General features: G+C 55.2%; 1 protein-coding gene across 1 annotated transcript; it reads right to left on the bottom strand.

The window, feature by feature from the left end:
• Positions 1-11,685: 11,685 nt before the first annotated feature.
• On the bottom strand, positions 11,686-12,651 carry LOC309603893 (olfactory receptor 8A1-like; the record flags this gene model as incomplete). The annotated part of the gene is made up of 1 exon (XM_082338777.1): positions 11,686-12,651. One exon carries the CDS (start codon positions 12,649-12,651, stop codon positions 11,686-11,688), a length of 966 nt encoding a protein of 321 aa, XP_082194903.1.
• Positions 12,652-17,307: the final 4,656 nt, after the last annotated feature.

Below are 17,307 nucleotides of genomic sequence, written 5' to 3'. Positions count from 1 at the left end.
CAAAACGCAGCACTATACCAGCTACTAGGAAAAAAATTAACTCTTTCCTAGCTGAAACCAGGATAGCTGGTATTTTTGTCTCTGAGGCAATTTCCAGCCAAGGTCATCTCTGTTCTGATCTCTCCCTAACCCTCCTCTCATCTACCTGGCTGTTCCTCGCCCCCTCCCCACCACCCCTGCAGGGCCCCGAGCTGGCGATGCTGCTCTGCAGGGTGATTTGGCTGTGGTGCCTGCGGTCACAGGGCGACTCCACACTGGCCTTGCTGCTCAGGGTGTGGGGCAGCTCCAGCTGGATGGGGATGGCTGCTGCTCATCTCCCCACTGCACTGGGGAGATCCCGTTTTATTACAGAGAGGCTATGGGGCAGTCAGCTCTGCCCCGGTGTTAGACACACTCTTACCCAGGCTCCAGGTGAGACAGAGCAGGTTCATGCCTCTGGAGAAGCGAGACAAATCCAAACATTTCTCTAGGAACATCATAACCACGAGTAACAATATTGGGAAAGTTAAATGATAATGACAAAAATAATGATAATACACCAAAGCACCAGGTTTGGATGGGATATCCTGGGAGTCGTTTCTTCTTCTATGCAAGCCCTTTCCTAATTCCACCCTTGAGCTCCTGGTTCCTCATGCTGTAGATGAGGGGGTCACTGCTGGAGGCACCACTGAGTACAGAGCTGCCACCACCAGACCCAGGGATGGGGAGGAGATGGGGGGGGCCTTCAGGTGCTGACAAAGAGGGAGACCACGGCCAGGGGAGGAGGCACGCGGAAAAGGCTTTGTGCTGTCCCTGCTCCCAGGGGATCCTCAGCACAGTCATGCACACTTTCCCACGAGACCCAGGAGGGTCCCGCAGCGTTTTTTTGGAGAAGGGTTGTGCAGCCTGGAAGCACAGGGAGGCGGGAAAGTTCTCATGTCAGGCACAGACACTGAAGCTCTGACATCGCAGTGACCCGTTCTCTGACAGCGGTTCAAAGGAGCATTTTTACCTCACCACGAGCCTTCCTTGTGCTCATTTGGGTCACGGCCCTGGAACACGCCAGGAGCACAGGCACCACCGCCACTGGAGGGCAGACACGCGCCATGCCCCACCCACCAGCTGCCAGCAGAAGTCCCGCCCCTTCCCAGCTGCCTCAGGGGCCATTTGCCCCAGAAGGCACTCCCCTCTACGGGTCACGTGCTTGGTTGTGATTGGCTGGAAGGAGCAGCCAGCCCTTCTGGTTGACCTGGAAGTACATCTGACCTAGAAGTCTCTTCCCCTGCATACACCAGGGCTGCCATTTTGTTTTGGCCACCATTTTGTTTAGGCTGCCATTTGGGGCGTGGTGGTGCCATTTTATGACGTGGTGCCACCATTTGATGACAGTGAGCTGCCATGATCTTAAACATCACACTGCTCTGTGATTGGCTGACAGCAATTGCTTGAGAGCAGCAAACCCACGTCTTCTCAGGAAATCCTGTGATTGGCTGGCAAGAGGAGCCTCCCCTCCCGCTGCGCCCAGAAGCAGTCGGCAAGGGAAGCCCCCTGTCATTACGTACAGGGAGGCCACCACTTGTGACAGCCTCATTCCCCACAGGTTCTCATTCCCCATGTGATCTCATACTGCCCTGTGGTTGGCTGGCAGCCATTTCTTTGACACTGTCAGACCCATGTGTTCCCATGCAGCCCTTTGATTGGCTGCCTGCCTCCTTTGGACAAGGACGTGCTCAGGTAGAAAAATATGTGCAGTTTTATACAATATAAACATTTTTAGAAAGATATCTAAAACTGAGTGTACAAATAAGTATAACTATATTTTTATTTATTTATGACTAGATACAATATTTTAAATACATATACCTCTATAAACATATACATGTGTATGCATTTATATAGATATATGTAAACATTTATAAAGGCAGAGAAATTGAATCTATATAGCCATTGCAACATAGGTATCAAATGGATAACACCTTCTTTGATAAGAGCTACCGGAAGGAACAATCAGAGTTTAAATGTGAATAGAAAACAAAGTACAAGGGTGGGTCGAGGTCCCCCACTTTACCAGGCTGCAGAAGCAGCCCAGACATGGGCTGGGGTGGGGGGAACTTCAGGAGCGTGGTGAGGACACAGCCAAGCTGGAACATGCCCGAGGGCTATGGCCCCCTCCCAGGAGGCCACCAAGGGGCCCTTGGCCCAAATCCTGTCAGCATACAAAGAAGAGCCCAGTCCTGTGAACCAGCCTAGGAGGCTCCCGCATTCCAGCCCAGCCCAGCAGGATGGCCACGCAGGGTGAACTGGGGAAGACTCTTAGCTTTTCTCTCTGCTGCAAGACAAAGGCAACGCTGTCTGCAAACATGAAAAAAAAAACAGGACAAAATGCCAACTTCAGAAGAATATGTGCATGGGGACCATATGGAAAAGACCCACAGAGGATCTGAGCAAAGCCCATGTGAATGAGAGGAACTAGCCAATGAGCCCATGAACAGCAAACTGGATTTTGAGGTGCCAAAGAGAGGGGAAGGGTGCTGGTGGGGAACTCCCTTTCCCCAGGGTTGTGGGGGATCTGACAGCTACCTGTAAGACCAGTGTGGGGTGTGGGCTGGTGATACATGTGATTCCTTGTCCTGAGGTTGATAACCTGGTTGACTGCTTCAAAAAGCTCTGGCTGACTGAGTGAGGGGAGAAGTCAGGAGTGTGCTGGGACTTGTCCATGTCCACCTGAGCCAGACCAGGCAAACCCAGTATGCTGTGTCTATGTCCTGTCAAAGGATGGGGAAGGGAGTGGTGGTGGTGGATGGAAATGTATTGAATACGGTAGGACCTGAGCAGGATGCACACAGTATGGAATGAGGGGTGGAGATTGTACTGGGTCTGGCTGGGATGAAGTTAATTTTCTTCTTAGCAGCCCCTGTGGTGCTGTGCTTTGCCTTGGTGGCCAAAACAGCTTTGACAGCACACCGACATTGTAGCTACTGCCGAGCAGTGCTTGCACAGCATCAAGGCCTTCTCTGTTTCTCGCTCTGCCCTGACAATGAGGACGAAAGCCAGGATAGCTGACCCCAGATGACCAAATCAATATTCCATGCCATATGATGTCATGGTCAGCAATAAAACTGGGGAGGAGGGTGTGTTCTCCAAAATATCCTTTACTCAGAGACAGGCCGAGCATCGATCTGCTGCTGTGAGATCCACTCCTCCACATATTAAACTGTCTTGCCCTGAATGAGGCTGCATTTGGGATGGGGCAAGGCCCCATCTGGCTGGAGCAGGTGGAGTGCCGAGGGACGGAGCTGTCCCTGCAGGACTGCTGGGCCCGTCCCGGGGATGGCGGTGCTTGCCGGCATAAGGAAGACGCTGCTGTGCGCTGCTCAGGTGAGTGGCAGGGCAGTGACCTCATGTTCAGGTGTTGGCAGGGAGCTAGAGAAGGCCGTTCACCCACTTGGTCCTGGCATGGCCCCTGACCTCCCAAGAGCGAGACCATTCCTGCAGAGTGCAGGAGCCTGGCGCCAGGTGGGGAGCAGCCTCAGTGGAGCTGGGTGTCCTCAGGTCACTGCCTGTGGGGCCCTGCAGCCCCAGGGCTGTCCCCTGGGCTGCCTGTGCCATCCTGCCTGCTGCCCAGAGCAGAGGCCGTGGGCCCTGTCCTGGCCTCCCTTTCTAGCACTACTGGAGGGGCAGTTTGGGTGGGATGTGTCAGGGACATCTCCAGACACACCCAGGGCGTGTTGGGAAGGAGGCTCCCCAGTACCCGCACACCCGTCCTCTCAGCCCAGCTCTCCTTTTCCTCCTCTGCAGCTCCAACCAGGACACAGCATCCCCACCCCGAGCAGGTAACTTGTCCTCCCGCCCGAGGCTGGGTATCCCCAGCACAAGGCTAGTAACACACAGCTGGATGGAAGGGGCTCCTTGCTGGGGTGTGAAGCTCCCAGGAGGAGGCACTGGGGTGGTGGTGGGAGAGTTGGGGAGGTCTGTAATTTCCTCAGCAGGGTGGAAGCTTCCCCATTACTCAGCCCTGGGGTCCTCCACCCTTTGCTGCCTTGAGTGATGGGAGTCAGGACTGGTGCTGCCCCCACCTCTCCCAGGCCTGGTGTTGCCCCTTCCATGTTCTTGCCAATGCAGATCCTACCCGAGGTCATTTGACCAGCAGCGGGAGAGTCTCAGTGCCCATCATCGTCTGCATCATCCTGGGGGCCCTTCTCTGCCTGCTCCTGGCCCTCCTGGCTGGGCAAGTGCTAAGCGCCAGGGCTGGGCGCAGAGGTGGGTCCTTCCATAGCAGTCCCAGGGACCATGCCTCCTGGAAGGGCTGTGGGGTGCTGCGGGGTGTCACTGAGGGGCACGGGCAGAGCTGGGGGGATGAGACTGTGTGCTGCCACCTGTCCTATGCACCACCCCATTGACTGCCTGGCCATGGGGCACCAGCAGCAAGGGGTGGAGAGAGCCCAGAGGCAGGGGGAGCTAGTGATGGGGCGAGGAGAGAAATGGCAGAGTGGAGATGGCCAAGGCTGGCAGTGCTCTGGGTAGTGCTGGAGGGGGCTCTGGGGCAAGGGAGATGGCAGGAGGAGCATGGGGCAGTAGAGTCCATCTCCATGGTGTCAGGCCCCCAAGCTGTCCCTCTGCCCAGCCCTGCCCATCCTTGTCCATCCCCCGGCAGGGCAGGGGCCCTGCTATAGGCCCATGGGGCACATAAGGGGCAGCTCCAGGCGGCAAGGAAACATGGGAGCTACTCCAAGGTCAGACAAGGGGGGAATGACCCAGGGGCCAGAGGGGCATGAGCGCTGTCTCCGAAAGGATGATGCGAGGGTGACGCTGCCCCAGATAATCTCCACAGCAATGTTGCCCTCACTGGGGATGCGGCAGCCGTGCCTGGACAGAACAGTGGGGCTGTGCTGGCGGACCAGTCCTGGGCTGGCCAAAGGAACAGGTTTGGGGGAGCACAGTGGGGTCCCATCACCCCTCTGCCTGTCCCTGTGCCAGCCCTGCCTCTGTCCCCAGGCTCCAGGAGGGCTCAGGAGCTCTTCCCCGAGGCCGTGTATGAGGAGGTTGGTTACAGCCCGGTGTGGGAGAAGCAGGTTTGGTCGCTCAGGTGGGTGTGGGGCTTCCCTGCAGGCCCATCTGCAGGACCCTTTCCCCTGGCCCCAACACAGGGCTGATCCCCTGAAGCCTCCCAGCCAATGGTCCCTGCAGCGCTGGGGCCGTGTGGTCTGTGGGGAGAGCATCCAGGTCCTGGGCCTAGGAGAGGAGCTTCCTCCCAACCAGCTTTGCCCATCCCAGCTGGACAGCCCCTCTCTTCCTGCCCCTGCACCTCATGTGACACCCGAGGAGTGAGGGAAGGGGCTGCGCTTGGGCAGCTCTGGGAGCACCTTTGAGACGGTGTTTGTCCTGGGGGAGCAGGGTGATTCCCAGCCCTCCTCCCCATGCAGCCCCAGCTCTGTGGTCCCCCTTCCCCAGCAGCGCTGACCATGAGACAGGTCCGTGGGGCTCGCTCCATAACACCCGCTGTGCATCTCGCCAGGCTCCTATTCAGAGGAGTCCCTGACCCAGCTGCAGCCCTCCCCTGGGGACAGTGAGGAGGAGGATGGTGTGGGATGAGCACCAGGTAATGGAGGCAGGAAGGGGCTGATCTCCCTGCAGCCACGTGGTGGACAGAGGTGTCACAGAGTGTCACCATCACAGATGGGGAAGACATGGGGGCTTCCTGTGGTGCTGCCACCACCAGTGTGTCAGCCCTGTGTCCCTGTGCATCCTCCTGTCCTCTGCTCTGCAGGATGTATCTTCTCTCTGTCACCAGCTGCCCTCTCCTTTCAGATGTTCTTGTCCTGCCCGGACATGACCCAGGGGATGGCTATGATGATGCCAGGGAGGTTTCTGACCCTGGGGATGATGCTGCCCCTGGGCAGGGAGCTTGGGAAATGCCCAGGGCACCAGTGGAGGGAGTGGGGCCCAGGGATGCACTCGGAGGTGAGAGGGAAAGATAGTGCTGCCAGTTCCTGGGGTACCATCCCTGGTGCCACCCAAGTTGCTACCGTACGGACACCCAGACCTCCTGGGAAGGGGGAACCTGACCCAGGAGTTTTCCTTGGAGGGACTTGGGGTGGGAGAAGGAGCTGAATGTGGGGAGGAGTGGGGAGGAAGGTGATGCACAGACCCCATGGGGCGAACTGCAATGTCCTGCCTTGCTGCTTGCAGGGAGCAGCCTGCGCTCCCGGAGAAGTGCTGGGGTCCCTGGAGCTGAAGGAGACACCTCGTCCGTGTCCCTGGGGAGCATGGGCTATGATGATGCTGAAGAGGTGTCTCTGGCAGATCCCCGTGAGGACTCAAAGGCTGTGACAGCGGAGCTTGGTGCCCAACAGTCCCTGAGCCCCAGGCCAGGAGAGCCCATCCCTGCTGTGCAGCTGGGTGCAGGCAGGAGGGAGGAGAGGCCTGTGCAGCTGGGAGAGCTGTGAGCACCAGGGAACCGTCTCCCTTTACCACGGGCAGCAGAAATGGCTGGGAGTTTCCTCTATTTTTATTCCCATTTTTACACTGTGCATCCATATTGGTTCCTATTAAAAGTCTCTGGGGGCTTTGACCCAGAGCTGCTGCTTGCCTGCCCAGGTGTCGGGTCATCTCCTTGAGGCTGATCAGGGGAGCAGAGAACAAAGACCCAGTGGTAGGGAAGGGGCACGTCTCAGGGACAGCAGGCTCGGGGTCAGGCTGTGGGGCTGTGAGAGCCCCTGGTGCCTGGGGAATAATCCTGCTGACAGAGCCATTTCCATCCTGCTGGCCACAGGCAGTTTCTAGTCAAAATGGCTCTCTGATAGGTGCCGTGATGCACCCCGGTGGGAGCACCCATTTCCTCACCCTGGGGTTTCCAGCTGCTCTTTCCCCCAGGCCCTGCCTGGGCCACACTGGCCCCACAGTGCAGAGGCCATGACAGAGCTGCCATGTCAGGGTAAGCCCTGGGCTGTGGCCCCACAGAAATGAGCCCTAAGGTGGCCGCAGTGCCCTGAACACCCCAGCCAGCCCCAGCGGGGATCATGGCCCATGGATTACCTCCCACAAAGGTTAGGAGGCAGCTGTGCTCCACACTGCCCCAGCACAGGGTGCAGAGCCACTTTCTGGGACACACGGGGCTGGAATTCCCTCTCCTCATGCTCTGCCAGGACCCCAGTCTCCATGGGCTGTTCCTGGTGCCTTGGGCCCTCACAGACCCCGAGCACTCTTGTCACAGGCACAGAGCTGCCTTCTTCCTGAGCAGGGGCTGTAAGGCCCCACGGCAGCCCTGGGACCCCCTCCTCCTGCTCCCCTCCAGCCCCCACCCCTGCCCTCCTGCTGCCTCGCCAGGGGTGTCAGTTTGGATTTGTGTCGGGGCAGTACTTGTCTGCAGGTACAGGAGGGATGGGAGCAGGGGGGATGGGGGCACCTTTCCCTCAGCGCTGTTGGAGGGCCGGGGGATGGAGAAAGGGTCTCCACGAGACGTGTGCTGCAGCCAAAAGCCGTGGTCTGGCCCCTGGGTTGGAGAAGGACCCATCCAGGAGGATGCTCATGTGGGCACGTTTCCATGGCAGAGGAGATTTTGTGTCCCTCCCCTAAAACAGGTGCTGCTGGGAGCTGAGCCCGGGTCCCTCTCCCTTGGCCGGGGCTTTCACCAGCCCCAGCACCCATGGACAGAAAAAGCACAGAAGCCAGGAGGGGAGAAGAGTTTGGCACTTGGGCAGGACCTGGAGCCTAGACTGCCCTCCCTGCTCCCACTGGTGGGTGTGCACACCCCTCCAGCTCTTCCCTGAAAGGTTGCTCTGCTGCAGGCTGGAAGGTGTGTTGGCTCCCTGTGGGGAGTTGCTGCAGCTCAGTACTGCTGCCAACAGCAGGATCTGGCCCTAGAGGAGAAGAGGGCAGGAGGCGGCTGTCACCAACATCCTCTCCCACTTCCGCATTGCCCCATTCCCTGCTGGGAGCTCCTCCACCCCTGGGGGGACCCTGGGGGGATCTGGAGGAAGCCCAGGCTCACACATCCCTCTGCTCCATACCCTGGAGCCTTCCTGCTGGCAGCCCCCATGGCAGAGCAGTGTTCCCAGGGCGAGACTCCCACGGTGATGGGTGACATAACATGGGCATTGCAAGCACAGCCTCCATCCCCTGGAAAACTCCCACTGGGATAAGCTCCAGCCCTGGCATTTTGGGACCTGAACAGCCTGGCCCTGTGGGCTGGGTCTGTTCTCTGCAGCAAAGCAGGATTGTCACTGGGCCCCAGATCTGTGCTTGCTCCTGCAGCTCCTGAGGACCTACCTGAGGGGGGTCACAGTGAGACCCCCAACTCTCAGCACTGCTGCCCCACGCTGGGCAGAGCATGGCTGTGGAAAGCCCACAGGAGGGCAGCCTTATTTCTCTTAGTTTGGGCTCACTGTTTGCGGGGGCTGAGCACCCTGCAGTGAAAGGCCATGTCTCACACTCCAGTTTGGTTACAGGTGCTTTAGCTGCGGGACCAGCCACGGCACCATATGGCCCTTCCCGCCTGTGCACGGCTGTGGACAGGCCTTTGCCTCCCTGATCGCACCAGCGCAACATCAACAGAGACACCAAACACTCCAGGAACAAGAGGTGGGCACCAGCCCCGTGTCTGTGGGCTGTGTCTGACCTCAGAAGCTCCACATGCCCTGAGCTGAGGCTCTGCTTAAGCCAGTGATGATGCTGGAAGCAGAAGCACTTGGAGACAGGGTCAGGATAAGAAATGTCAAAGCTGGGAGTCCCACAGCCTTGCCCAGGCTCGTCCAACTCAGCAAGCCCTCCCTGCTGGCACAGAGGAGCGCTTCCCTATGCGGTATGGGATCTCCACCTGGAGTCAGGACAATGTCAGACCCTTATCCCTGGAAAGCCACCAGGGCAGTGTGGCCCTGATCCTAAAGGGTGCCTGGGCTGGACCAGCACCCTCACACCACATCTCTCAGCACAGCCAGAAATGATTCCTAGTGTGCTGCTCACACCTCTGCCCTCCCTGAGGTCTCCCCACACTCTGCTGCCAAGCATTGTCCCTGGGCGGTGGGGTGGGTCTGTGGTGCAGGGCAGTGACCTGAGCTCAGGTCCAGCACAGCTGCTTGCTTCTCCTCCAAGAGGGGGCTCAGCAGAGGCAGGACACACAGCCCTCCCACAGCCCTCCTCACCCCACAGACAAGCCCTGGGTGGGCAGGGCAGGCCCACAGGGCCTGGAGAGGACCAGTGCCCGAGCTCCAGCCTGCACCTGCCTGAGGCTGGGGAGTCAGGGCAAAAGTACCCCTGGAGATGCTGGGGATTGAACCCAGGACCTCCCACATGCAAAGCAGGTGCTCTGCCACTGAGCTACATCCCCTTGACACCTGCCAGCAGGAGAGGCACTCTCCTCCCGTGATGTGCCTATGACAAGCCCTGTATTCCCGTGGGTGCCCAGGGACCCTCTGCAGAAAACAGCACTTGAATCCTCCTGAGATGGGGGAAATTGGGGCCTGATCCTGGGACAGGGCTGCACTGCAGAGCGCTGCCCTTCAAGGTCTCTGCAGGGCAATGGGGCAGAAGGAGGCTCTTGCTGCAGGTGCTGCTCCCACACTCTGGCCCACTCTGGGATGGGTCAATGGAGAGGAGAAAATCCTTTCCCCTGAGCCTCCTCTGCCACCCAGGGCAACAGCCATCTGTGCCACATCTGTCCTCAACTCTGCAGCAGCAGCAGTGCAACAGGGTGAGGGAAATGCCCTCCCTGGACTGATGTGCCCCCAGGCTCCGATGGCATCCCAGGGCATGCTGTGGAGGGCACATGGAGGCAGAAATCTTATACCCCCTCCTCCAGGCACCAGGCCTCCCCCTGCACCCCTCTGTTCCCCAGCAGCCCTGCAGGCGAGGTGAACATCAGGCTTCCATCTCCATGGGGCTGGGGCTGGGCGTTGGGCTCAGGGACCTTCCCATTCCTTCAGCACTGATGTCTGTCCTGACAGCAAAGCAGTGCCCGGGGACAGCCCTGGCTGGGGTCCCTGTGGCAGGGTGGGTGAGCGTGCTCAGCTGTTAACCCAAAGGCTGATGGTTTGACCACACGCAGGGATGGTGTCCTCAGGGTGGTACAGCTGGGGCAATTGTGTTGCCCAGTGCCATAGATTTTTCCCTGCTGAGCCCCTGCCTAGCAGAGAGGGTTTAGGGGAATCAAAACCAGAGCACAGTCACTGTGACCTTCTGGAGTGGTTGAGTGGAGTTAAGGGGATGGGCTGCTCATCTATTCTGCTTTGCCCACATGGCCCCAAAGCCCATCCTCAGCAATGACTCTCCCGTTCTTGCTCAAGAAAGACCTGGAAGGACTGCTCTTTTGGAGCGGTGATAATCCCGCAGGCACTACCCCTGCAGCCAAGCATTTTCAAGCTCGCGCTCAAAGCTGACAAGACAGTAACTGTGCTTGGACAGACAGTCTCTGCCAGGTGGCATGGACACTGCTGATTCCCCACTCCAGAGTGGCAGAGGCTGGATCCCCTTCTCAGGACAGACTTCTTGCCAGGAAGCCACAGCCAGGAGGGTGCCTCACCTGGTTCTTACTGGCACTTCACTCAGCATCCGTTTTGGTGGATATTTCTTTCTTTATTGTGTCTACTCTTTCAACACACAGGAATGACAGAAAAACAAACATTTCATAAAAGCTTGTCATAAAGTCTTGTTATATAAAGGAAGTCCATCAAATCTGGAGGGAGCCAGGAACATTGCCGTAAGCACCAAGAACATCCAAGAAGCTCAAGGCCTCTTCTGGAGTGCATCAACTTCTTGCAGCCATGATTTGAGCCTGGAAGTGGGAAGGGATTTATGTCTGTGCGTGGAGGAGGAATAAGTGCATTGTGGGAGTATGTCAGGGCTGAAGGCCCTTCCGCAAATCAGGGGTGATGGAGACATTCCCATCTTGTGCGCATGCCTCAGCTTAGGAAATGGGGAAAGCCCGCTGCTGGGGGTGGATGTTCTCAGTCATGGCCCATGAGCATGACCTCACTCTCTTTTGCAAGAAAGAAGAAAACAGGAGGACTCAGGTTGCAATATCTAAGTCAGCCAGTGGGAAACAAATAAGTAATTACACTGGGGGAGGGGAGCTGGAGGGGGGTCAGATTAGGAGAAGGAAAGAAATGGAAAGTAATGATTTCTGTGTTAAAAATTTGAGAAGCTGAGACCCAGCTCAGGTACCCTTCTTCTGAAGAAGGATCTACTTTTTTTTTTTTTCAGAGGGGCTGGCCCTATCAGACTAGCTTTCACAGTTCTCCTCTGCTAGACAGCCCAGAGAACAGGAAGGATGGGATTCATCTACTCAGATTTAGACATGTCCAGTGGAAGGGCTTGATTCAACTCCCCCCTTCTCACTGTCAATATGAAGATGTCCTGAGGAATCCCAGACACACAGGAACCCCACCCCTCAGCTTGGCTGGGTAACGGAAGAGAAAACAGCATGTTTAGAGAAAGTTTTCTGCCAGTCCTGGGCAGGTGTGGCATTTCAACAGCTCCCACTTGCAGGATCACAACTGTGGTTACTTTAAAGCAAGAAGAAAGCCAGGGAAGTTTTTTACACTCTTCAACACCAGACCTGTATTTCCTTAAGACACAAATTCTCTTTTCCCGCTTCTCATTCCCTAAACAGTCCCAAGATTCTGCACTTCTAAAGATATACCTGGTACACAAAATCTGCACTTCTGAGTTGTCCACACTTGACACAACTGCAACCTGTTTATTCCTGGTGGGTCACAACTGGTAGGAGCTCTCGATGCAGGCCACAGTCTTTCTGAGGGCATTTCCAAGAGCCCCCTTCACTTGCCTGTTCCGCAGGCTGTAGAGGAGTGGATTGGCCATGGGTGTGAGGATGGTGTAGAAAAAGGATAGCACTGTATTGAGCTGCCTCAGTGAGGCTGTTCTGGGTATCATATAGACAACGATGAGGGTACCATAGAAAACAGTGACCACACTGAGGTGAGAGGAGCAGGTGGAGAAGGCCTTCTGCCTCCCCGTGGTGGCTGGGATCCTCAGGATCGCAGCTATGATGCAGATATAGGATACCAAGGTGAACACAAAGGGGAAGACCACATCCAGAAAGCAGATGATGAAAGTAACCAGTCTAAGCACCGTGGTGTCACTGCAGGCGAGCTCCAGCAATGGGGCAAAATCACAGAAGAAGTGATCAATTGCATTGGGACCACAGAAGTGTAAGTTGGAAAGTAGCCCAGTGACTACGGTAGACATTAGTAATCCTGCTAGCCAAGACCCAGCCACCAGCTGGAAACAGAGCTTCTGCTGCATGAGGCTGGCATAGAGCAGGGGGTGGCATATGGCCAAGTACCGATCATAGGACATGATGGCCAACAGATAACACTCGGTACCTGCACAACAGGCAAAAAAAAAGAATTGGGTCATGCAGCCTTGAGCAGAAATGGTTCTGTCCCTGGTTAGGAAGCTGGCCAGCAGCCTGGGCAGGATAGTGGAGGTATAGCAGATTGCCACACTGGAGAAATTCCCCAGGAAGATGTACCTGGGAGTGTGAAGATGCCAATCTGCCACCACCAGCGCAACAATGAGGATGTTAACAAACACAGTCACCATGTAGATCATGAGACAGAGGAGAAAGAGAGGGATCTGAAGCTTGTGGACGTTACTCAGTCCCAGCAGGAGGAACTCCACTGGTGATGTCTGGTTGTCCCATTCCTCTTTCTCCATGAAGTGCTGTAGGACCTTCTTTTCCCCACTTGGCAGGACGGGAACCTGAGGAAGGGCATGCGCTTCTGTGTTTGTTGTAAAAAGGAATTGGGAAGAAGTCATTTCCAGAGACCACATGGAGGTTTTCCCTCATCTGACTGAATTCCCCCTTGGTTTAGGGGCTCCATTCCTAGTGAAAGGGCAGGAACAGGTTCTTCAAGAGACCCGAACTGCTCTTCTTAGAAGAATCTCCTCTGATTAGAGAGATGAGTTACTGCATTGAGGCACCTCTTTCTGTGGAATAAAAGAGAATGTTCATTTGCTCACATTAGATTATGACACATGAAGTTCTTCCCAGTAGTACCCAGCATAGGCATTAGCCAAGTCCTGCTTTCAAGCAACAGAAAGATGGGCCAGACAAAAAAGCCCCATCATGTGAAAAAGCCTTTGAGGGAACACATTGTGCCATAGACTGTTTCTTCACTCTGGGGAAGAATGGACCCTGAACAGGATTAGTGGTCTCAACTCCCTGAAACAGTTGCTTTCTGATGAGACAATTCTGTCCCTGGACAGTCCATCTCTTTCCACTGACCAAGAGTGGCCAGGAGTTACCAGCTTAGTAGTTGAAGGCACTGCAAAGGGTCTGTTAGACAGGAGATGTACAAGCAGATGGGAACTTGGGAGAGAAGGGCAGGGAAAACTGAATTCCAGAGACGAGGTACCTGAGCTGTCTAAGCCAAATGAGGAAAAGTGATGCTGCATGAGGAGGAGGGGAAAAGGACAGGGGTGACGTGGTGCTTGAGGACATGGTTTAGTGGTGGACTTGGCAGTGCCAGGTTAACGGTTGGACTCGATGATCTTAAGGGTCTTTTCCAACCTTAATGATTCTATGATTCTATGATCATTTTCTGAACATCTTTATCTCCTCACCTTCAATTTCTGAATGCATTTGGGCTGCCTCCCTGCAGCAGCACAGCACCTGGACCTCAGTATTCCCATCTGAGTTCTCAGGGCTCCCTGCTCAGCATTGCAATGAAGACACAGGAGTGTCCTGAGGGTGAGTGGGGCTGGGGCAGTGCAGCATCATCATCAAGCACAGGTTTCCAGTACATGCCTGATACATGCCTGATTGCCTGCCCAGGGAACACCCGTGGCTGAAAGAGAGAGCACTTTGCCCACGCCTCCTCCTTGGGCTTTCATAATGCTCAGGTCAGACAAAACACTGTGCCTGATGATTCCCTGTGTCAAAACTTTATACCATTTACAGAGAGCTGGAGATGACCAAGGCAGGCACCTAGGCAGCCCAGAGAGTTCCTGGGATGGAGGAGCCCTTTTACTCAGTGATTCACCCAGCATACACTGGCATGCCTTGTTCCTGAAGGTGTTTCTATGGGGAGGGTGCCTCAGATTCACTGCTCCCAGTAAGTCACATCCCATGTGGATGGCTGAGAGACAGCTGTGAGAGAGGTGAGGGATTGAGATCGATCCCTAAGATAGAAGCAAGAAGGAGAAAGAGACAGAGAGAGATGAAGAGAGCTGAGGAAATAAGGGACATGTATTGGCACACTGGCCCCACACACTCTGCCCCAACCTCTTCATGTCCACTGAGGTGCGTGAGTGCCCATTAGCATATGCCCCACAGCTCTGACTGTACTGACAACCACGCTGCCTGTATCTCTGCCTCAGCAAATCCAGCACCTACCTGTAATCCCCAGCAGGATGTGATAACCTTTCCTTTGAGGGTAATGGAGGATGAAAGGCAAGATCTGGGTGCCATCCTCTGCCTCTTCCCCATTCCATCCTCCCCTTTCCAATCCTGCCTGCAGACCCTGACCCGTCACTGCTCTGCTCCTGCACTCTTCTGTCAGCATCTCCTTCTGTGAGTCCTCAGGAGCACCCGAATGTCACCAGCTCTGCAGTGCCTCCTGGGTTTATAGAAGAGTCTCCTGAAGGTTCCTGCTGCAGCTCAAGGCTCTCTTTGTGTCGCAGAAAGTGAGCTCTGTGCAGCTGAAGCCCTGTGGGGATGAAAGCCCTGAGCTGCCCTCCCCTGGATCTCTGTGCTCTTAGGAAGAGTGGAAATGAGCCAGGGGAATGAGCCGTGATCTCTTCAGACTCATGGAGCAGAACTACAATGAGATATGTGCCACAGCTTCTCCTTCCAGGCTCCCTGAATGGTCCGTGGGGAGAAAGGAGGCACTTCCTCCAAGCTGAGGAGGCTGGTAATGTGGGCCAGGATGGATCACCCTCAGGGGTGCCAGGCTCTGCCTGTTGAGGAGAGAGGAAACCCAAACCTTTCCTAGCAGCAAAGGTGCCTATCTTGCTGGGGGCTCAAGTGAGCTCAGCTACTGATCTAGACTGCCAGTTAGGATTCCACCCTCCTGAAGGAATGCTGCACGGGGTTCTCCTTTGCTCTGGCTTTAGGTCAAGGGGAGCAAGAGGGCATGACACTTCCCACCTCTGTTGATTTGCACCTCATGACAAGTAGGCTCCCTTGTCTCTCCACTGAAAGCAAAGGGAGAGAGGGACCCTGGGATGCCATTTGTGGTAAGCAACTGCTCAGAGCATGGTCTCCAGTGAAGTCAGACTTGGTGGTCAGGGCTGTGTCCAGTGGGGTCTTGAAAACCTCAAAGGATGGACATTCCGTAGCCTGCCTGGGCAACTTGGTCCAATGTCTGTCTGTCCTCAGGGTCAGTGTTCTCCCTATTCCAGGTCAGAATCTCCCCTGTTTCAGGTTATGACCATGTCTTCTGTCTTTCTGCCATGCACCTCTGTAAGGAGCCCAGCTGTGTCTTTTCAGTAATCTCCTGGTAGGTGCTGGAAGGCTGCTAGTACCTTCTCTTTAAGCTGTCTCTTCATCAAGCTAAACAAGAGCCACTTTCCTCAGCTTGTCCTCACAACTCAGGTGCTCTAGTGGTCTCTGCTGAGTTCATGAAAGCTTAGAAGTGTCTTTCTTGTACGGGGTGGTGGGGTTCCAGATGCAGAGGTTTCTACCCAGCCAGTCAGTCTCCTCTGTCATCATTATAAAGGGTTAGTCTGTCCCATGTTTCCTTCTGTCAGGACAGATTGGGACACTTCTTTTTGGCCTGTTCCTCAAACACCAGAGGAATTGGCATTGCTGTCTAGCTCCCTTGAAATGGCAGTCTGCCCGTTGAACAAATTGACTGCCTCCCTCTGGTTTTGTGTCATCCAAAAACTCGATGAGGTCAACCCCGTACACTTCTCAGGTCATTGGTAAAGCTACTAAACAGGAGAGGTCTCAGAGCAGACTCCCAAAGAGTTCTGTTTGTAGCTGGACTTTGGGTAGAGTGTGGACCATTCCCCATTACCCTTTGGGACCACTAATCCAGCCAGTTTTTCATCCAGTCTTGTACACCATGCAGGCCATAAAGTCCCAAGTTGGATACAAGGACTTCTGAGGAGCAGAATGGTCAGAGAGACTCTTTCTCCAGCCCTTGAGACTGAGGTGACACTGGCTACTCAGGGGGTCAAAAGTGCTTTGTCTTCTTCCGAGTCTTCAGCAAAACAAACATCAGGAGATCCTTCTGTTTTATCTCCCTTCAGGCTTACTTCTCTGCTTAGCTACATGGACTCAGTTCAAGTCCTCTTGAAGTCTGGAGGATGTCAGAGGCCTGAGGCAATTAATTAACCTAAATGACCCTGATCAGCCTCAGCTGAGGCCTCCATCCACAGTCATGGGCCTAGGAGCTCCCGGCCTTAAGTCCCTACCCTACCCTATGCTGTAGGAGTACTGGTCTCCAGATCGGCCTCTGACTCTCCCATGCCCATGCCCATGCCAGTGTCCATGCCCATGCTCTTGTCTGGCCACAGAGCCCTTTGATCTGGACCCCAACTGCAGCCTGACTTCCTGGCTTGATCTTGGCACTGCCTTATCGCTGTGGGCCTGCTTGGTGATCACTGGACCTGAACCTCACCCTAAGCCAGACTTCCTGGCTTGACTGCAGGCCACCATCTCCTGCTTGCCTTGCTCAGATACTGCAGGGCTGGGGCCTGGCTGGAGAGGCACCTGTGCTGCCAGCCATGGTGTCTCCCTCAGCTCCCGGCTCACCTGCCTGTAGGGAGCAGCTCTGCTCTTGCTGCTCCTTGACAGAGGGGTTCTCTTCTGTCCAAGTATAGACATCTTTATTACAGTACCTGCTCCTGACCTCATCATCTAGCCTCACTTCTGAGTCAGGAGGAAGAAATACTCCCGGAATACCGCCAAAGGTGTTCAGGAAGTATAACTCGTCCCATTTAATGCAGACAGATGAAATCACTCTAGAATCACCTGTTTTCCTCCATGGGCCATCTTTCTTCCTCCAGATGAACACATGGTCCTCTTGGCCAATGGAAGAAAAGATTAGAAAGGGGGTGACTTATCAGAGGTGCTCTGCACAGATGAATCCGAAAGCAATAGTCTAAACTAAGGTCAAAATCTTAGGTCTGAACTTAAACTATTTTAGTATCTAAATGAACATCTAATCTCTAAATTAGGCATCTGATCTCAGGCCCTTTTCTGTGGTCAGTGGAGAGAGATCTGTTAAGTGGTGAGCATAGAGTCACCCACCCTAGGACATGGTGAATCCCAAAAGGAAAACTTTTCCCATGGGTAGCAGAAGGAACCAAGAGGAGTGGCTCAGAGAAGGTGATTTGGGAGGGGTTCATCTCAGTTCAGAATGT

The sequence above is a fragment of the Platalea leucorodia genome, assembly GCF_965183815.1.
Source record: "Platalea leucorodia genome assembly, contig: HAP1_HAP1_SCAFFOLD_234, whole genome shotgun sequence".
Taxonomy (NCBI): domain Eukaryota; kingdom Metazoa; phylum Chordata; class Aves; order Pelecaniformes; family Threskiornithidae; genus Platalea; species Platalea leucorodia.
Note: the sequence above shows the minus strand (reverse complement) of the source record. Positions and strands in the feature narration are given on the sequence as shown.